The sequence below is a fragment of the Oryzias melastigma genome, linkage group LG1 (assembly GCF_002922805.2).
Source record: "Oryzias melastigma strain HK-1 linkage group LG1, ASM292280v2, whole genome shotgun sequence".
NCBI lineage: Eukaryota > Metazoa > Chordata > Actinopteri > Beloniformes > Adrianichthyidae > Oryzias > Oryzias melastigma.
In genome coordinates, this window is record NC_050512.1 from 7,462,997 (window position 1) to 7,484,552 (window position 21,556).

Genomic DNA, 21,556 nt, shown 5'->3' on the forward strand with positions numbered 1-21,556 from the left:
AACTCGACCAAACGCCCCCCTCCCTCACCAGGGCCCACGTGGTGGTGGAGGCTCCACCCCCAATTAACTCCCATTCTGGTCTGTGTGACCCAGTGAGCCCCCTCCTCATAGCACGTGCAGGACGGAGAAAGTGGAGAACAGTCACAGAGAAAGTTTGAAGATGAAAGTCAATATTCCAGCGAAGCTCCAAAGAAGATTCCAGAGCTTCTGAGCTGGACGGGGTTCGGATGTTACGACTGAAGCCTCAGCAGGAACGGAGTGTCGATCCAGGGAGGACTTCTGACCTCCTGAGGAGGAGCGTCTGCATGAATGCGTGGTGTCTGCGCAGCTGAGAGGTAAAAGAACCTCTTCATCCTGTTCCCGATCCTGGTCCCTGAAAACTGACATGGACTCCCGAGGGGTGTCGTACCTGAACAAAGCTGCCCTCTGCTCTCCTCTGGGTGCGGCCCGCATCGCTCAGCTAGCCATGGGGTGTGCTGTGATCGCCATGGTGACCCACAGCGCCGGCTACAGTGGGTCACACGGCGTGTTCTGCATGGCGGCGTGGTGCTTCTGCTTCGCCATGTCCGTCGCGGTGTTCTTCCTGGACGCCACCCGCCTCCACACCTGCCTGCCCGTGTCCTGGGACAACCTCACGGTCACGTGCGCCGCCTGCGCCACACTCATGTAAGTCGTGCTTCAGGTGACCTTTGACCCTGGGCAGACGCTTTTCTCCGAGTTTTAATCAGAGATCCACCAGAGCACATTTCAACTTGAGCCTTGTTAGCTCCGCCCACAGAACCTGAGCAGCATCATAAAAGAAAATGATGTTTGTAGGGTATCAGTAGGCTCCTCCCACATGTTTAGCACACTCACAGCTCAAAGGGTGGAGCATCACTCCTAGCTGCAGTCAGAGCTGGACGTGGAGGATGTTTAGTGTTCAAAGCTTCAAAGATTCTGACATGAAAGCTGGTTAAAAATCCTAAATATCTGGACTCAAAAGGTCTGGACTTAAAAGTCAGACCTGTTTACATTCACACTGAAGTGAACCGGACCAGGGTTCATCTGCAAGTGAACAGATATCTTCGTTTTCAAGAAGAACGGAGTTCAGGTAAACTTTTAACCCTGAAAAACCAATAGGAGGACCACTTCTAGGCCGGATCAAATAGTGGCGTCCTACTCCATTCCAGAGATCCTCCTGAAAACAGGATCTCACATGGAATCACAGACTTCCTGTCATCCTCATTTCCTTGTCTAGGGCTGGGTATTGATAATAATTTCTAGAAACGATTTGATTCCGATTTTTTTTTATTCTCTCAAACCTCCCAATTCAGTTTAATTCAATTCAATTTGAGTTTTCACAGTTTCCACATATGTATTAGTGAAATAATGAGGTGATTAATAGCATACAGTGTTACATGATTTAGTAGAAGTTCTAACTAAAATGTTCAGATCATTGACATTGTAAACATTGTTCTGCTTCTCCTGGAGGGCGTTTTAGTTTGGCCACTAGGTGGCGATCACGCTATAGCAGTGAACTTTTTTCCATAAGAGTAACCAAAGAATTGGCAAAAATTATGTTTCAGACCACAAATAGTTACTTTAAAAAAATCTTTCCTTAAAGGAAATACCTGTGAGTTTATAAACTTGTTTATTTAGTCAGTAATTTATGTTGAGGTTGACTGAGCGTTAGCATTAGTCGTCCTATGAGAAATTACATTAAATGTTAGCATCAAGCTAGCGGACTTTAACTTTATGTGCTAAATTGACTTATATTTTATGAATTGAATACTGATCTAGTAAGCTTAAATCAATTCAAATGGATTAATCAGTTTTACAAACCCAGCCCTATCTGTTTCTGCGTTTCCTGTCAGTATCTGTAACAATAATGACTGTGGTTTTGGTTCTTCTCTCTGGTTCCGTGTTTGCTTCTCCCGGTTTTTGGTGGCCTCATTTTCTGTCTCTTTCCCCTGCAGGTACGTGACGGCCTCTGTGGTGTATCCGCTCTTCTTCGTGCGCTCTGAGTGTCCGTACGAAGGCTGTCACGTCAGGGATTTCCGCATCGCCGTCACCGTCTGCTCCATCCTGGGAACTCTGGCCTACGGGGTGGAGGTGGTTCTGTGCCGAGCCAAGCCGGGCCAGATTGTGGTGGGCTACATGGCCACCGTCCCGGGCCTTTTGAAAGTGGTTCAGAGTTTTGTGGCCTGCGTCATCTTTGGAGCTCTGGCCAACGGCAGCCAGTACTCCCTGTACGCCGCCACCATCTTCTGCGTGGTGGTGTACACGCTCTGCTTCGCCCTGACGGCTCTGGTGGTTCTCATGACGGTGTGTAAGCGGACACAAGGGGTGCGCTGCATGCCCTTTGACCGGTTTGTGGTGGTGTGCACGCTCCTGGAGGTTCTGCTCTACCTGAGCGCCTCAGTGGTGTGGCCGGTGTTCTGCTTTGACACTAAATACGGCTCCCCCTGGAGGCCGGCGTCCTGTCCACAGGGGAAGTGTCCGTGGGACAGCAAGGTGGTGGTGGCCGTCTTCTCCTGGGTCAACTTCTGTCTGTACGCGGCGGACCTGATGTACTCCCAGGGGGTTCGCTTTGTGTCGTCACATGCGGCGGCGAGGTCACGGGTGTAGCGTGGAGCTCGGATGCTTCACTCCTTCTGGTTTCACTGAAACATTTCAGGACTGTTCCGTCTGATTCTCTGGACTGTGGAGGAACTTTGCTCCCTGACATTCCTGATTCCAGAAGACACCCCACTCCTCAAAGCCAACCCCACCCAGTCTGCCTGGACTCCAGGGTATTTCTGTCTTCTTAAAACAAAACTTTCAAAAATGTGGGGTCCACCCACCAGAACTCACTCATGTTTCAACACAACATGCAGGACTTTAGCATTGAAGCCCATTTGGCATCCGTGGTATCCCTGCCATTTGCAACCCACCCACCCTCCTCGGAGCTAAAAATAACTGCTTGGACTATGTGAAGTGTGACGCAGCGTTTAAAAAGGCTGGACTTCCTCAAGCCTATCAAAGCTTCTGTGAACCTTATCCTGAGGATCTGCAGAGAGAGCCGCTGTGTCACAGCGGTCAGCGTGACCACAGAGTCAACAAGTCTGACCTCAGTAAACACGCTGAAGCTTTACTGTGCTTTGAAGTGCACCCTGGAACCTGCCTAACTAAAGCAAGAACCCGACCAACACAAGCATCCCAGTCTGAACACAAACGGGACTGAAAGTTAAGCAGCAGGAACTCTGAGCTTGGAGTGACATTCTCCTTCTTCCACTGTCATTGTGGAGATATTGACGTTTCTCCAGAATACAAGACGAGAGGCTGCGAATGAGATCGAGATGATTAAAGTTTGGTGGATGTGTGAGATCTTCAGCTCCTTTAACCCTTCTACACCTAAGGCGTCGTCGGTGACACTTAAACTCAAAATCTTTAACATACTGTAACTTCTCAGCCAGCAAAGCCAAGTGGGCCTCATATAGTTTAAAAGTGGGAAGAAAATGTGGACCCCAGTTGGGTTTGTCCACAGTTTCTGTGGTGACCACACCTGTGTTTGCCCACATAAGTTTAGGTGGGCACTCAGTGGGTTGGCTCGCTTTGCTAGCCAGTCACCTGGTGGAAAGCGTGGCGTGCTAACGAGCTCTGCTTTAGCAAGCTCCACTGTAGCATGCTAGCAAGCTTCTCTATAGCAAGCTAGCGAGCTACGCTGTATTGAGCTGGCGTGTTCATCTGTAGCGAGGAGACCCGCTGTCCACAGAGCGACTGGCTGGCGTAGCGAGCATACTCACTGAGTGTCCACTTAAACTTATGAGGGCAAACACAGGTGGGGTCACCACAGAAACTGGACAAACACATGTTCTGCCCTCTAATAAACCATATGGGGCCCACTTGGCCTTGCTGCCTGGTTTTCAACACTATCAACACAATTCTAGTAGATTCTTCTTCAGAATCTACTAGAATTACATTGATTGTGTTAAAAATAAAAAAAAATACAGTAAATCAAAGACTATAAACTCTGGGTTCTGGTGTTAAAGGGTTAATCCCCCTCATGGGTTCAGGTGTTTTAACCATGATTCCTGTTTTTTCCTTCCACTGAACTCACTTTGATGTTTTTATTTTCATTTGAAGCTGTTAAAAGTGAAAGTAGAAAAGCTGAAAACCTCTACAAGCCTTGTGTTATTTGACATTCAGGACTTGTAACCACTAAGATCATTCAGGCTTTGAAGAGCAGGCGAATGAATCGGACTCTTTCACTTGTTGTAATCATAGTTGTTCAGTCATTTCCACTGTAGAAATATATGATGGTCACAGCTGCACCAGGCCCTGTGCTATCCTAGGAATGTTTACATTCAAAGTGGGCTCATCTGGACCCCACAAGACTTCACTGGTGTCCGTGGCAGACATAAAATCCTGTCCATGTTTGTCATTGGAGGGATCACACATAAGGGTTGGGTCATCTGGACCCCAAAAGAGAGCACAAGTGCTAAAAGATGCTGTGACTTTCTCCTCATACAACAAAGATAGTTTCTTTCCTGCAAACTCAGAAAAGAGATATTGGCTTTTATAGGTCAGAGTAACTTCCTCCTGCATGTTTAGAGTCAAAAACTATTCAAAAAGATTTTATCTTTAAAATGAGCCTCTCCTCTCTTTTAAGTTTAACCCATGTGTTCTCTAGCAGGGTTGGGCAATATGGCTGAACATGGAGCAGTTTTAATAAGAGAAAAAAAATACCATATAATCTGGACAAAAAAATTGTTTAATTTGATTGAAAAATAATATACTTTAAAATAGAATATTTTGGAGTTTTTATTTTAAATATGTGTTTTTTGTTCTCATTTTAATGCTAATTTCTCCAATGTGTCGATGTCCTTCAGGGAAAAATGCAAACGTAGAGAAATTCTGCGTTCATGTGGCGTTGAAAAGATCAGACATTCTGACTCAGAAAACACATAAACTTGAGAAAATCAACAAATCTGCAGAATGACTTTCTGCACTTAAACAAAGGTCGATGTATTCATAGTGTGTCAGCTATGGCTGCATACCAGAATTAATGGAAAAATAAAACATTATTAGGATATCAACAAAATTTATTCCTGTTTGGATTAAATGGTTTTAGGGGCCGAATATGGCCCCCGGGCCGTAGTTTTAATTCTTTTCTCCAACCAGATCTGATCCAGGTCTGTGGCAAGTTATGAACTAAATCAAATTGAACTGACCCATACCATTAATAAATTGTTTCAAAATGAGATAAATGGATTGAAAAAGACCATTTGGATCGAGAAACAATAGATCTATTTTACTGATGTAAAAACGACCATGGTCTATCACAGTAGACAAAACCCATGATGCCACCTCACCGTCTCTGATCTGGGATGAGTCAATGATCTGTCACGTCAAGTCCATGTTTTGAGGAGATCTCAGAACAATCCAGAAGCAGCTGGGGGCTCTTTGGTCCAAAGCTGACAAGAGCTGCAGGAAACACAACTGAGATTTGGAGATTTGCTGTTTCAAACATTCAGCCAAAAATGAGAGCGAGTGAATGAAGACAGAAGGCAAACATGAGCGAGTTTATGCCAACTGCTGATGACGTTAGTGAGTTTCTACACAAACGAGCTGCAGGGAGGTCTGTCCCTGTAGTTCTGGTTTAATGAAATCAATCAGACGTGCAGTTCCTTAAATGATCACTGGAGGTTGGTTTCAGAAGGAGCAAATCCTCTAAAAAAGTCCAGCCTTAAAACAAACATCTGTACAACCTGGAGCCAAAAAGTCTCATGTTTTGTTGTTTTTAGATTAACAAATGGGGTAAGAAAACACAACTCTGTGCCACCAGGTGGGCGGAGCAAACTCTGCTCAGCGTGCCCATCCCTCCTCAGGCATTCAGAATCTTCTGGTTGGTGTCAGAAATGATCCATTCAGGGTTTTTATGTCTGCAGTTCAGGCCCCCCAGCTGCCCCCCAACCCCATTTAGCAGCTGTTTGTACCTGACACTCGCTCTTCTTCTTTATGCTGCCGCTCTGTGTCTCCATCATGAGACTGACAGAGCCGAGGTGACAGTTGTCCATCACTCTTCCCGATTTTCCTGTTGGGGAGAGCGGGGGCTGACTGTCTGAATGCTGTCCCCGATTTCTCTCGGCGTATGTTGCTGTCAGGTTTCCACTCGGTGGTCTTGAATCTGGGGGGTCGGAGCGTTCTCTGGTCTGGGTCCTGCAGGAACAGCTAAATATGAAAACGTCAAGCAACCATCAAACTGAAGCAGACTTCTATCTGCGAGCTGCGGCTGTGAGAGGACGGATCCTCCCACAGCTCCCTGGATTATTTCACCGGCTCAGGTGAAGAGAAACTCAAAAAGGCTGTAGAGTTAGCTTTGTCAAAAATATAAAGTCCAGATGATCTGAGTCTGAGTCCTCATACCTTCTTTGACCAGTACTTTCTAACATTTCTTTAAAAATCGAATTTTAAAAATGTGAAAATCGTGTTCCTCTCTAATGAAAGAAAAAGAGGTGAGAAAACCTCAAAAATACCATACATTCACCACAGAACATTTAACTCTTAATGTTTGTGTTCACCTGTATGGACACTCTCACATCCATATCTCTTTCCTGCACTAACATTCCTCAGTCTTAACTCCTCCAGGCTGCTCCATGGATTCACAGAGATGCTTTTGCTCAAGTGTTTGTTCTGAATTTGTTTAGGAAAACTGCTCTCTCTGAATCCATGTTTACGCTGGTACTTTAATGTCTGTCATGTTCACTAGATTCTGTCATTTAAATGCATGCATTAGTAACAGAAACTCTTTCCTTTTGAAGTAGGAATATTGGCTGAATGTTAAAACTCTTTTGTTCCTCCATACTTCCACGCAGTAGCAGATGCTACTATGAGCAGTGATCTTTGATTCTGAGAAAGTTTTCCTGTCTTTCATACATTAATGCTGGTCTCTGTGTGATCCTGCGACTCTGGCTCTGCAGCCTGTCGGGTTTTCTTCTCCTGGTCTGAAGCTGCTGAGATCAGCTGCAGAAAGCGGCAGAGAATCCGTCTGAGCCTGACTGACCGGGGAGAACCAGGATCCAACAGCTGGTGCTTCAGAGCGCGACCTCAGGCCTTGAATTCTGCTTTAAATATAGACAGGAGCACACAGTCCCTCAGGCCGCATTACAGTGAGAAAATAAACAGAATGTGGTCTCATGGGGGGGGCATGCCACTTTTCCCTGTGGAGTGTAACTTTAACCCAGCAAAGCAGTAGCGGTATAAGAGGAACAGGTATTACCAAAAAACGATTTTGGGGGAATGCAGAGAAATGGTGGCTTTGGTCTAAATACCTGCGACTCTGATGCAACACCCCTACCATCATATTTAGGTTAGCCTAACTGTGGCTAATCCAGCTTCATGTTGGGGTTTCGTTCATGAAGCCATCCTTCACAAACAAACAAAACTTAAAAAGCGAAGTTTCTGTTACAGAAAAACAAACTGCATCCACTGCTGTAAATATTCTTTAGGAATGTAGAGTACAAAAGCATCCGTCTTGGGCATCTTTAAGAAAAAAAAAGTCGTGATGAGTCACAGAAGCACAGCAGACAGTGAATGCTACCATGACATCCAAGCTGCAGGAGCATGCCCCTGTGGTCAGCTCGGCCTAATGCAATCCGAGGTTTCCTTACACCAAGGGTTGAGACCTCTCCTGACAGCTGCTGGGTGAACTCTGACGGACAGATGAACCAATTGTAGACTGACTCCATGCAGAAATCCTTCACAATTCAACAGGACAAGAGTCATCAGACACAAGTCTCATCGCGAGACCATCTCAACATCAACTGTAAAGACAAATGAGGCTGAGGTGGAGGTTTGTTGCAGCAGATTTTGTGAGAAACGATCATTTAGATGAGTTCCTGAGTGCATGTTTGAAGAGAATTATTCCTGTTTGGCTTTTGTTTCAATGTGTTACCATAACAACGGGCATCTTTGGGTATGTGTGTGAGCAAGTTTGTGCCATTTCAAGTCTGCATAGCTGCAAAAGTTAGAGAAAAGGTCCAACAGGATGCAGGAGCATCACTTAAGAGCAAAGTGAAGTTACAGGAACATTTAGTAACTCTGTTTCTATGACAACAGTCGTCCCACTGCAGAACATTATAATTAAAAAAGAATTAAAACTTCAAAACAACTTCAAGTGAATGAATAACTTTGGCTCCTATGTTATTGATCTGCACTGTAAAGTAAATGTGTAACTGTAATAAAAGGATACTTTCATTATACTCAAATCCATACTTAGAAAATTGCAAACACAGATACGTCACACCCAGACATGAGAGTTTTTCAGCAGACTCCTGGCACTTTTGTTTATGCAGGAGCGTTGTAACAAATGTTCATGCAAATATTTGTTCATAAAGCAGCCCTACATGAAGTTTTACTAAAACAATAATTAAAAAAACAAACTTTACTTCTTCAAATTGCTTATGTCAATAAACAATAAACTGCATCCACTGCTGCCAGGAAGAAACATCCAACTTCTGGTGCACCGCTCCACCATGGTCTGACTGCTTTATCACAGTCCATAAGTTGCTTTTTTAAGAGGTAAAAGGCTGCATACCTAAACTTTAGAACTTTAAGTTGTTTTTATTTTAAATATTAGCAGTGAGTCCCTCCAAGATTTCACAATATTTCGATCACACCAATGCCTGACTTATTCCTGCATCTTTTTCTTGTCCAATTTCTTTGTCCAATTTTCTTTGTCCAATAGCCATAACTTTGGCCAAAGCTCTCATTTTGAACAAGTTTCACCATCAAACTGACTTGATAGCCTCTCGAGTCTCAATCTCAATTTAACATTGCCACTTCTCTGGGACGATAATTCTGGAGAACAATGGTGAATTTCAGACATAAATTCATAAATATAACCAACACAAACTAAATCCGAGCTAATACCACATATTAAAACCACGAGGGACACTTTAAATCCTCGTTGAATGATTCATACCGCCCTTTAACTGTTTGTGAATGAGTAGAGTAATGTACTTTTAAAAAAGAATACTAGTTGCTTACTTTTTCCTTTACAGTTATTTTTTAACATTTTTTAAGACATTTTATTTTAACCAGAGAGCCACAGTGGAGGGATAAAAGAGCCACTTGTGGCTCCAGAACCACAGGTTTCAGACTCCTGTATTAGACAAACATGGAAAATGTTGTAAGTGTTGTCAAATTTCTGCAGGCATTTGTGCAAATTTACCATGTGAATTATCGTTTCCACTGAGTGGTCAGGTATTTTGAGCGTTTCGATTAAGGGGGACTGAAGCGTATCATTTTTGGACCCCGGTTACTTGGTTCAAAATGGAATGGACCAGTTAGTGTGGAGCTGTTGGAAATCATTGATTGGTGGAAGGTCATTATGTCAAAAGAAAGTGGAAAGAAAAACCTGTATTCCTCTATGCATCCTGCAATCTTCCCTCAAACAACATTAAATGCTTTTTAAATAGAAAGTATCAAAAGCCAAGAGGAAAAAACACGCTGCTGGATGAACTTCATTGTAGTTGTTGATAGCTTCACCCCACCTGTCCTGTAATGCTCCAACATTCACATATATACAGTAGGCCTATATGTATACATATATCAGGGCTGTGAGCATTAACGCATTAACGCAGGCCATTAATCAAAAAGAATTAACCGGCTAATATGTGTTAACGCAAATTAATCAAGGAAACTTTCCTTCACTTAAACTCGGCGGTTCAGGCTTCCACGACGTGTTAAAACATTTTGTCGGGTATTTTCCCTCTTACACCATGGTTTCTTAAAAAATAAATAAATATTTAATCGGTTTTTAGTACTTTATTATTGCTATTTTTGTGGTTTAGATCACCTTTTCACAAAAAGCAGACTATTTGATCTGTGGTCCGGATCTATATTGTACAAATAAATTTTACCTGTTGAAACATTGCAATTAATTGTAATTCATCTCAACACAAAAGTGTGATTGATCAGATTTTTATTTATTTATTTATTTGTAATTGATTGATAACAGTAAATAAATGTTCTAAATGTAGAGTTTTGTGTGGGATTTCACATTGTGATTATTTGCAGATAATGAGAAAAACTGAGACAAAAAAGAAAAAAAATTCATAGCGATTAATCGCGATTAATTTTTTCCAAGTTTGCGATTCATTTGTTATTTTTTTAAATTGATTCCCGGCACTAATATGTACATATATATGTGGGGGGAGCTCAAAAATGTTTTTTTTTAATGCAATTCCTTTAAAATATGAAATGTTTTTGAAGCTTTCAGATTTTACATTTGATTTATTGTTTTATACTATGATTTAAGATCCAGATAAAACAAACTAAAATAGGTTTGTGAATAATTTATTTTCCTTAAAGTACATTTTTATTTATTTTTTGTGTGCATATTTTCTGCTTCCACACCGCGCGCACACGAATGACGCAATCGGGCACGACAAGCATTAGGCTCCGCCCACGTTTCATCATCTAGTCCTTCGTTGGTCAATGATGTGACTGTCTCGGTGCTGATTGGCTGGATTGTCAGTCTCTACCCGTAACAGAACCAGCGCGAGGACAAGAGAGCCACGTTGGCGGCAGCGGAGTTCTGGCTCGGTTCGCTTCTGTCCGAAGGCTGCTGGATTATCAGAGGTAAACGCGCGCGCGCCTCCCGCGAGGCTGAGAGCTCAAGTTGTTTGGACGTGAGAGCATCCAACAGGAAACCTCTAGCGTCTATTTAATAACTGTGCAGTAAAACCTGAAGCTTTCTTCTCCTCCAGAGTGTCACCGGTTCTAATCCGATCCAGTCAGGAGAGGAAAAGTTAATCCGATTGAGATTTTAGTTTGGATAACTGTCTGCCCCCCCTCTTCAGGTGTCAGGGGCCACGTCACCTGGAAGGATGAGCGTGGGGTTCATCGGAGCGGGACAGCTGGCGCATGCGCTGGTGAAGGGCTTCACAGCAGCAGGTCAGAGCAGAACCGTCGTCGTCCTCTGACTTGGGAGCCTGATGGGAATGACACGCGCTCAGTGGCTCCTGAGTTGGTTCTGATCGTGTAGCATCCTCATATGTTATCAAAGAGAGGAACATCCTCACTGATGACAACAGAACTTTTGATCAGTTCTCTCTTCTGCTTTAGAGAACAATCCTTTACAAAGTTTGTTATTACTGCTGGAACTTCTTCCTGATCATCTTCGTTTCTGATTCGTCCGTCACTCTTTGCTCCTCCCCCTCAGGTGTGATTGCTGCTCAGAGGATCACGGCCAGCGCTCCGGACACAGACCTGCCCACCGTTAGCAGTCTCAGGGTGACTTTTCTCTTCGTTTGGAAGATGTTCTGCGTCTGACATTTCAGACTCCGCCTCCTTCCCGTGTCCCTGCTTGCTCCTCATTTGCTGTGTTTCTGTAGAAAATGGGAGTGAGTCTGACCACCAGCAACAAAGAGACGGTCAACAAGAGCGACGTGCTGTTCCTGGCTGTGAAGCCTCACATCATCCCCTTTGTTCTGGACGAGATCGGCCCGGACATCGAGGACCGCCACCTCATCGTCTCGTGTGCTGCGGGAGTCACCATCAGCTCCATAGAGAAGGTAGGAGCTCCACCCCTTCTGACTCCGCCCCCCTGAATCTCAGAGCTGCTTCAGGTTTCTGCGCTCTCTGTTCGTCTGCAGAAGCTGCTTCAGCACCGCCCGGCTCCTCGAGTCATGAGATGCATGACCAACACCCCTGTGGTGGTGAGAGAGGGCGCCACTGTGTACGCCACGGGAACGCATGCAGAGGTGAAGGGACCTGGAAGGGGGGGGTACTGTGATCGCACGTCGTCAGTCAGGTGACTAAACTGTTCTCTCAGGTGGAGGACGGGCGGCTGCTGGAGCAGCTGATGGCAAGCGTTGGTTTCTGCACGGAGGTGGAGGAGGACCTGATCGACGCTGTCACCGGTCTGAGCGGCAGCGGCCCCGCCTACGTAAGTCAGCTCAGCCCGGAGGACCTTTGGAGGGGATAGAACCCCCCCATTGAGCATGTGTGCCGCTCTAACGCCGTAATGTGGTCTCTGTGCGGCAGGCGTTCACGGCACTTGACGCTCTGGCGGACGGAGGCGTGAAGATGGGTCTGCCCAGGAGGCTCGCCGTCAGACTCGGAGCTCAGGCCTTGCTGGTCAGTAATGTGTGAGTTTTTGTGCGTTTTGTGTTACACTGAGTGGTCGTTCTGTTTAAAAAGTTGATAGAGGCTTGAAATGAATCACAAATATACCTCAACTATGAGAGACAAAATGAGAAAAAAAATCCAGATAATCCCATTGTCTGATTTTTTTTAAATAATTTATTTGTAAATTCTGGTGGAAAATAAGTATTTGGTCACCTTCAAACAAGCAAGATTTCCTGTAACTTCTTCTTTAACAGGATCCTCTGTCCCCCACTCGTTACCTGTATTAATGACACGTTTGAACTCATGATCTATATAAAGGACACCTGTCCACAACCTCACATTTTGAAGTGACACATCTGGGATGGGGTAGAGTCTATTCCACTGGTTTTTGATCTTTCCAATCTGCCCTCAGGGAGCAGCGAAGATGCTGCTGGAGTCGGAGCAGCACCCGGGCCAGCTAAAGGACAACGTTTGCTCACCAGGGGGCGCCACCATCCACGCCCTGCACTTTTTGGAGAGTGGCGGCTTTCGCAGCCTCCTGATCAACGCGGTGGAGGCGTCATGCATCCGGACGCGGTGAGACGAGCAGAAACGTCTGAAGTGTCATGGTAGTCACATGACTTAACTGAACAGAAGAGGTTCTGCCTCCAAGAGACCAGATGCTGTCGGTGATTTAACCGAAGCAATCCTGCGGTTTAGGTTCAGATTTGTGTTTGATGGGCAGAAGATTACAAAGCAACATATCCTACGTGTGTTCTTGAAGATGTTCAGATCCTGCAGGAGATCCCTGCTTCCTCTGAGGTTAAGATCTGAGGAGCAGTTTTTGGTTTGTCCTTAAGCAAGAAACTCCTTTGACCTGTTTGGTCAATGGGGAGGAGGGGGAGACATTTTTCTAAGGGTTCAGGAGGTCCTGAGCGTAAAGGGCCCAAACCATGACCTTTCAGAGTAAACTATATCCATATATGCTCTTTTCATAACTGGAAGTAAAACGACTCATTCTCTGAGGCTCCGCCTTTCGCTCCTTTAAGGCTCCCGCTCATTTCATGGCGTCACTCATCAGTTCTCATCAGCTTGTCACCAACAAAAACAACATCAATTTAAAAAAAATATATTGATGTAAATACTGTGTAGCCTGGGCGTTTATCCCCCAAATTTGGCACAGACAGAATAGTGAAGGCTAATGGATTAATTTTGCAATTAAATTCAGTCACAAAAATGCAGACAACACCAGATGAACATTTAAGGATGTATTGAAATGATGAGAACAATGTTCTGATTAGGACTGGCTGTGAACATTTCTGTTCTCTTTGAAGCCTCATTAATCTCCATATTAAAAATAATTATCACGTGGACCTTTCTGCCTTTGTTCAATAATCCACTTTCAAACCAGTTGATCTAATTCGTTGTTTGCTTTTTCAACCAGGAAATAGTCTGCTCCCTTCTCTCAACCTGAAAATACTCTGTTCTCATCTGCTCCTTTGCTCCACCAGGATGTAGTCTGCTCCTTTACTACCCCAGGAAATAGTCTGCTCCCTTTCTACACCAGGAAATAGTCTGCTCCTTTGCTCCACCAGGATGTAGTCTTCTCCCTTTCTTCACCTGGAAATAGCCTGCTGACTTTCTCTACCAGGGAATAGTCTTCTCCCTTTCTCCTGCCTTCTTCCCAATATTCCCCGTCTGCTTACACCATTCTCTGATACATTCAGGATCTATCCCAACATGTCGTGCAGATTCCTCACCAGAAGTTTCTTCACGAAGTTTGAACGCTAAATCAAATGAGTGTTTCTTGGCCTGGGAGTGTAGCACTCTTTCTGGAGTGGGCGGTTCTCACCTTGTGACATCAGCACGTGAAGACCCGCTCGTTTTCGTGGGTGTGGGAGGGGCTGGTACTAAGAGCGCAGGTTTTTAGAGGATTACTCAGAAATGCATGAATGGATCAGAATGCCGCTTTGGGGTTCTTTATAGTGAGGAATGAAGAGTATAATACACTTAGAAGCTCAAAGTTTTTTTTTTGTTTTTTTTAATGGTATGACCCCTTCAGCTGCTCCACATGTTTCGTTGTAGGACTATGATTCATTTATCCAAGCACCAGAAGAACTTCAGCAGAAACATCTGACTGATCCTACAGACAACAAAGCAACTTTTATCCTGATATCACTTAGTTATAATGGTTAAAGTTAGCATCTTTTACACCACACTTTAAATAGTTTTCTCATATATATTTTTTTTTCTTCAGCTAATTTAGTCTGCAGCATGTTAAGCAGCTTTTGCAGTATTGGTGGCTTTGTTTTTCTGCTATTCTATCATTTTTAGATGTTTATTCAGCATTGATGACTTCAGAAGTCGTTTTACAGCTTCTACATTACCTTTAGCAGCTCCTGCTGCTGTACCGGTCACACATCAGTGCGCTGATGCCGTCTCTCCATGCAGGGAGCTGCAGTCGCTGGCAGACCAGGAGCGCATCTCTCCAGCAGCCATCAAGAAGACCACGCTGGACAAGGTTCTGCAGCAGCCAGGAGTGTCCGTGAGCGGAGTCGCCAACGGCAACGGCAGATCAGGACTCAGCCTCTTTAACTCTGGGATCAAGAAGAAGAACTGAGAACAGGAGACGTGCGAGCACATCACAGTGGGACGTCCACACAGTCAGAGGTCCAGGAACTGACCTGGGACTGAGGTCCAAGACCCCGCCTACTGGTGACATCACCAACTCACCTGTCTCCTGCTCAGACGTGGTGTGATGGTCACCATCCGAGAAGTTTCCCAGCAGCCTCAGTGCTGAATTGTAAGGTTGTCCCAGTGCAGCGAGGGATGCTGGGAAATGCAGCCATTTGTGTCTGTGGTGGGAAGTTTCAACACTAAAATGTATTCTTTTATTTTTCCGTTTAAACCAAGAATGAACGTTTGTCTGCTTCAGCGTTAAGAAGCTTAACTTTATTTTATTTTTTATTTCCCTTTGTTAATGGGATGTATGTACCCCCCCCATGCCTATCTGACTGTGAGGACCTGCAGGACAACACCTGTTGATTAAAACCGTTTTCACTGAAAAGTCCATATTTTCTGCTTCTTGCTCCAGAAGTTCAGCAGGAAATGCCGTCACTGAGCCACAGATGGCGCTCTCTGACTAGTTTGCCTCAAAGGATCAAATGAACGTCCTGAATTCTTTCCCGGTCAGGTCCCTCCTGGGCTAAAGTTAGACGCTCTGAGCTGAAAATACTCTGAGCTGCATTGTAATCGGCTGTGCTCACCAGAAACATGTCCAGTTTTAGAAAAAGGCCTTGTGACCCCCCCACCTCCCTATGGAGGATCAGAGGTTGGGGGGACTGCAACAACTGATGCAGGAGTTATTTGTTGCTGCATGCAGAAAAAGAAAAGCTGATCATAATCATTTAAAGGCCCACTCCGATCATCTTTTAAACTATTTTCAAGGTGTTTCCAGCAGTCTTTTATTCTGTTTTTAACCAAAAATGAAAAAAAAAACTGTCAGATTTTCTTTCTGCTCCTGATTGACTATTTGAATTTAAATATGGATGTTTAAAATAGAAATTCACAGAAATGCAATTTTAACTATTTTTTTTTTTAAATATGTCCATCAGAAAAATGCCACAAAAACACGTTAAAAAGACCAAAAACACACTTTTCATCCGAAAAGACAGTTTTTCATGAAGAATACCACATTGCATTAATCTTCATGACTGGAAAGGAGGAGCAAGAAGAATGAACTTCTTATTTCTGCCCCTCAACCAAAGCATAAAGACAAAAAAAGAGATGATCCTGTGGCCTTTACCTTCTGCCACCACACACAACATAATCCTTTATTTCCATAAATAGAAGTTAATTTGAACAACTTTCTATTGAGAATTCCAAACTTTACATGTTTGATTTGAAATAGTGCGAGCAACTTGAAACTACAAATCAGATTTCCTCCTGTGAGTTTCATCTTCTGATGTAACACTGGTTAACTATCTGCCACCTCTCTATTTTTAACTTTACAAATCCACATTAAAATTTAATGTACACTAAATCTTCCATCTTAAACAATCCTGGGTTGTTTAAGCTGAAGTATAGTTATTAAGAAACGCAGATCTGTTAGTTAACACCTTTTGTTTTGACCAAAATGAACTGTATAAGATGGCAGAAGGTAATTCCAGGTTACACCTCTCTGCTTCTGTGGCTGCCGTTGCAGTTACTTTCAGAACTTGGGTAGCAGGAACTGCCTTGACACGTGCTTCATGAAGAAAAAAGAGTCGCTGTTCTTCCTTTTTATGTAATTTATTTTCTTGCACTTTCCTAAAGAATGACAAAGTAAAAAATAAAACCAAAAACACATCATTTAAAGCAAAAAAAGATGTAGCCTAGTAAACATGGCAGTAACACTATAACACGGTCTAAGATTAATGTGCTGCCGTGCTTCCCAAGTTCTAAATCCAGAGCCAAAGGGAGGAGATGCTGTAGGCTCCACCTTGGTTCTTCAGGACAGCATCCTGTGTGAAGGCTCCTGTATTAGACTGTGTACAAGGGACACCGAAAGTCCTTAACACTAGTGTAGTCCCACTCAATTAAAATGAATAAAGGAAGATTTAAAAAAAAAAAAAATCAATTTGGTCGATCAAACCACTTGAAGACAGGAAAACATTTTGACTGGAAATCAGGTTTTTCTAAGGATCCAAAGTTCAACTGAATGCTGCAGAGGGACCAAATTCAGGAACGCTAAAGGAAGAAAAAGGAAAGCTATCAACAAGGAAGTCAGAACCCTCTCCAGAAAGACCTGATGAACAAATGTTACCAAATAAAACACCTAAACAGATGAAGTAACCTGCTCCTTCAGATTTATCACCTGATGAATCTGAAGGACCAGGGCTGCTTGACCGCGGTCCTCCAGATCTCCCACATGGCTGCTTTCCAGCTCTCGCTGCAGTACTCATTACCTGGATCAGGTGCGTTCAATAAATCAGAATGAGTCTGAAGATGTTTTAAGGACAGAGGCTCTTCACTATGAAAAGAGAGAGTAAAATGTGTGTAGAGTGCTTAAAGTCACACTTCTCAAGTCCATGGTTTTTGGCCCTCGAGAACAAAACCGAAAACTGAAAGATCCCGGAGACTTCCAGAATCTTCTGTGGGTAAACTCTGTCTTCCTTGTCTGCAGATGAAACCAAGGCTCCATCATCAGAGAGAAAGTCATCTTTGAACATGGTCCAGAAGAACCGTGGTATCCTGTGGATCCAGACGGAACTCTAATGGACTGTGTCGAAGTGGGACCCGGTTCTATGTTTGACAAGTCCAAATAGGGTTCTTAGTCATTATCCCAGACCTGATGTCCTCCAGGCTAAAGAGGGGGGAATCCTTCCAGCATCTCAAATTTTTGTGTTTTGGAGGAACTATGAATGCTAAAGATCTTTAAGGTTCCAGAGGACCCGTCTGTTTCAGGGAAGGCCTTGTGTGTTTCAACAGGACAACGCAGAACCACAGACAGCATCATCACTGCAGCTTCATCTTAGACGAGTCTGAATGGAGCTGTCGCAGTCCAGATGTTTCTCCTACAGAGAATATGTGATGCTTCGAAAAGGAAAGAAACATCAGATGAATAGAATAGAACAGAACTTTAACTGATCCTACAACGGAGAAATTGACTTGCTGGCATCTCTCTTGACCAGGGGTGTCCAAAGTCAGACCTCGAGGGCCAATGTCCGACATTTTTTTCAACAAATCTGCCACTGAAGCTCCTTATTGGCCAAACACATTTTTGAAAACCAACAGGAGGCCGGCCCTTGAAGACTGACTTCAGACACCCCTGCTCTAATAGCTGACGGGAGGAAAGACCTGCATCTATTAATGGCAGTGTCATCCGAAAACCTCTGCAGGTGGCAGTGGTCAGAGTTGTAGATGAAGTAAGATCTGTTCAGGCTGAAAAGAAAGGATAAAAGGACAGTGCCCTGTGGAGCTCCTGTGCTGCAGACAACCTCATCAGACGCAGAGTTGTGGAGCCGGTCTGTGATTACTGGCTTCTCCTTATCAGGGGAAAAATGCTCAGGACTCCCGGTGGTGGTGGGCCCCTCATCTTGGCCTGGGGTGACTCTCGGATGGGTGGGGTCTTACCCTGGACATGGTGGAGGGATTGTTCTCTGCCTAGGGTGGGGCTTGTACCCTCCATGCTCTTGTGCCTCTGAGTGGCTGGTATTGGTTTGTCAAAGGGGGATCCTGGGTACCAGTGCCGCCTTGCTTTCTTCTGTGGGCTTGGTGGTGGGGTGACCAGATGGTTCGCCTCTTTTATTTTACTTTCTACAATCTATAACATTATTGTCCAAGATAGATCACCCTCTCACCTGAACACAGGTGTCCACTCAACTTTCCACAAACAAGATAAGATACTTGTACTCTGGACATGTGTTTGTTTGTTTGTGTGTGTGAGTTTTCTACATCTGTATTGTGTACACGTCAATGTGTGTGACGGTTTTTGAAGCCAACGGGTATGCTTGTAGCCATTAAGTGTGTGGATGTGTGTCTCTGTCCAGGACTTTTTGGTAAACATCTACCTGTGGAAGTTATTATGATGAACTTTGACTTGCCTCTTTTGTTTTGGGGTTTCGTGTTTCTTTAGTCATTTCAGACCCTTTTTCCTTTCATGTACCCATGCACCCCATCTCTACTATTCCTCTCTGTTCTCTCTACATGTACTCCAAAAAGAATTTGGCACAAATATTACAAAGGAGGTTTATACAAGTATAGACTTTGTGTGTTTGAAGCTACATAACTCCTACTGTCAAGTAACATCCGTCCAACACAACAGACCTTCAGCTCTTATCCGTTTACTCAGATACTCAATAAGTTTTTTGAAAAACTCAAGTTGTTTCTATAAACCGGCTGAGCTGTTGATCATAAAAACATTTGATCAGAAAAGTTTAAACTTATTTGTATTTATTTCTTTGCCTCAGTTCTTTCATGCCAGCGTGGAAAATCTTCAGTTTGCTTAATGACACTTTTCAAAAAAAATGTTTTCAGTCACAAAGAAACCATAGGATTAAAAGCGGGGTGCAGAAACTTTCGCCTCAGAGAGCACGGCGCGCTGCAGAGGACAAAGCTGCATTAACGGGGCAGAGTGGGTTTCAGATATTAGGGCGCTGCTGCACTTTAGATTAAGAAAGGCCACTTTGTGGTGTGCGGAGAAAGGCCTGTGGAAGCAGCACACAGGTGCAGAACGGTGAGGAACCATGAAGGCAGAGGAGCCATGGTTTGTGAGCAGCCATGTCCTCATTATAATTGAACAATTTATAGCTGTTCTGGGATTAGTTTATTTTCCTTCCACTAATACACACACCAGTGTCTCTTGATTAAGCTGCGCCCCGCATGCTCTCAGTGCAATCCGGCTGTTTATTTGTGCGTGCGGCGCTCTTTCCTGCGCCGCTAAAGTGTCTCGGTAATCCCTCTCTTATTGCCTGTGCCTGTGTCCGTTAAGATTAGCCGCTGCTGAAGAGACTTCCATTTTCCCGTCTTTATTAGACTTTCCTCACTTTTGTTGCTCGGGCAGCTCTGAGTGCCTTTTCTTCTTCCAAAGGTGAGACGGATGTGTTTGCTGTCAGTCATGCTAACACCAGCTGAGGCCAAAGATGGCACTTCACTGCACACATGGAGGTGTAGGTGTGTGTGTGTGTCGCAGCCCAGCATGAGACTTCCATCCACAGGTAGGCCAGATGCTGCCTGTCATCTCCGTTCAGTCAGTGCAGTCACTGACCTTTGCAGGAACATGCATGTTTGCATTTCATCTGCAGGCCTGAAGGAGAAACCTGGAGGAGCGACGGGCGCTCTCCTCATCCTGGTAACATGAACATTAACACAGACGGGCTGTTTGTCATACAGTTCTTCTCTGCTGCTTTGCCTGAACTGCAGTGTAATCCGTGCACGCTCTCTGACACATGCACGGCCGTGATCTGGGAGCAGATACTGTATCAGCTCGGAGCAGCTGCCTGCTCAAACAGTTGCAGAAAGAGGAACCTCAGGAGTTACCACACCGTCCGTGAATCTGCATCATCAGCTTCTTTCTTGTACCAGTTTGCATTGTCTTTGAGAGAATTCCTGAAGATGTTTATCTTTAAGAAACGAACGGCTTCACATCAATGTCCAACATTTTGAGTGCTCGTTATGAAAGATGAGAAACGAGAACACTTCTGGCTCCTTATTTTCCCTATTTAACCACGACCACATGTGTAGACATCACATTTTGGGTTATATTACCACAGTAGTTTTTCCTGCTTAGCTGGAGCTCTGTGACTACATATGTGGAGGGTTCACTCATATATAAGCGTAGGTCTTAAGAGGTTGAATTTTAAATAGCCTGCAGGGAAAAATTTATCTCTCTGGAATGCATATTTTTTCTATTATTTGTGCATTTCCTGCAAAAATGTATGTGTGAATTCTGAGAGCAATTGTCTGGAGATGCTGAAGCACTTGAAGTCCCCCTCCGTTGAAAATCATGGGTTTTTTAGTTTTTAACATGTATGTGTGGCCTTTTTTATTATGAAAGAGAACAAATGTAATAAGAAATCATTTTGTTTTTGCATTTCTAAGTATTTCTGCTTTAAATCTGTCCATCAAACTGTCTTGGACAGACTCTGTTTGAATGAATGATCTTCTTTCCATCAACAGCTCTGCTGCACATGCACTAAACCCTCATCTGTTCCTAGTGTCTAGTTCAGGTTCTGGAGAAGAGAAGATGGTATCTTCACATTGACTGCAGTCAAATGAGCCGCCGTTCACATTTCTGTGGTCAAATCAGCATCACTGGATTTTTTGTGTGAGTTTCATCCAATACTTACGGTAGCAGGACTGAGAACGCTGGAAAATCTCCACCAGACTCCACGGAGCTTCTTGATGTGACCACGGAAATGTGAACGGCGGCTCATTTGACCGCAGTTGGAAAGGATTGTAAATCAATGAAAGAGCATTTTGATGTTAGCTTTGATTATTTTATCAAGAACTCTGAGAAACCAATGATTGAATGTATTGATCACAGTCAATAAACATTGGAGAATTAGCTAAAAGAGTCTTTGGTGAACTGGAAGGAGAAAGAATCAGGATTTTGGAGGAAGTTCTGTCCATGAAGATCTTCACTTCCTCGTCCAGCTGACATCCGGATCAGAACCATACGGCTGGACATTACCCAGATTGATGGATGTTTTTATGTAGCAGTGATGAAGATTTACGCTGGCGAGACACAGAGCTATCATAATCAGAAAAGGAGGATCAGGAGATTTTGGAAACAGAGGCTTCAGATCAACTGGAAAAATGACTTTTTAAGACATTTAGGTTGTGGGATTTTGGTTAAAAACTTCATAATCATAATTAAAACACTACTCTGAAGGATTTTTAAATAAAAAAAAATGTCATGGGGGACTTTAAGAAGACTATAAAGTCGAGATATTTGACAGAACATTCATGTTGGCATTCAATTCTGAATTTGTAGAAGTTT

At 43.9% G+C, this 21,556-nt stretch overlaps 2 protein-coding genes across 2 annotated transcripts; both read left to right on the forward strand.

Annotated features, from left to right (window-relative positions):
- LOC112137481 (myeloid-associated differentiation marker-like protein 2) lies at positions 1-3,343 on the forward strand. The gene is made up of 2 exons (XM_024259819.2): positions 1-666; positions 1,956-3,343. The coding sequence occupies exons 1-2, from the start codon at positions 386-388 to the stop codon at positions 2,605-2,607; spliced, it is 933 nt and encodes a 310-aa protein (XP_024115587.1). The 5' UTR covers positions 1-385; the 3' UTR covers positions 2,608-3,343.
- Positions 3,344-10,443: 7,100 nt separating this feature from the next.
- Positions 10,444-14,969, forward strand: pycr1b (pyrroline-5-carboxylate reductase 1b). Its single transcript, XM_024260002.2, has 9 exons — positions 10,444-10,605; positions 10,827-10,920; positions 11,189-11,259; positions 11,361-11,540; positions 11,622-11,729; positions 11,801-11,914; positions 12,013-12,105; positions 12,509-12,672; positions 14,527-14,969. The coding sequence occupies exons 2-9, from the start codon at positions 10,854-10,856 to the stop codon at positions 14,693-14,695; spliced, it is 966 nt and encodes a 321-aa protein (XP_024115770.1). The 5' UTR covers positions 10,444-10,605; positions 10,827-10,853; the 3' UTR covers positions 14,696-14,969.
- The last annotated feature ends 6,587 nt before the right edge of the window (positions 14,970-21,556 follow it).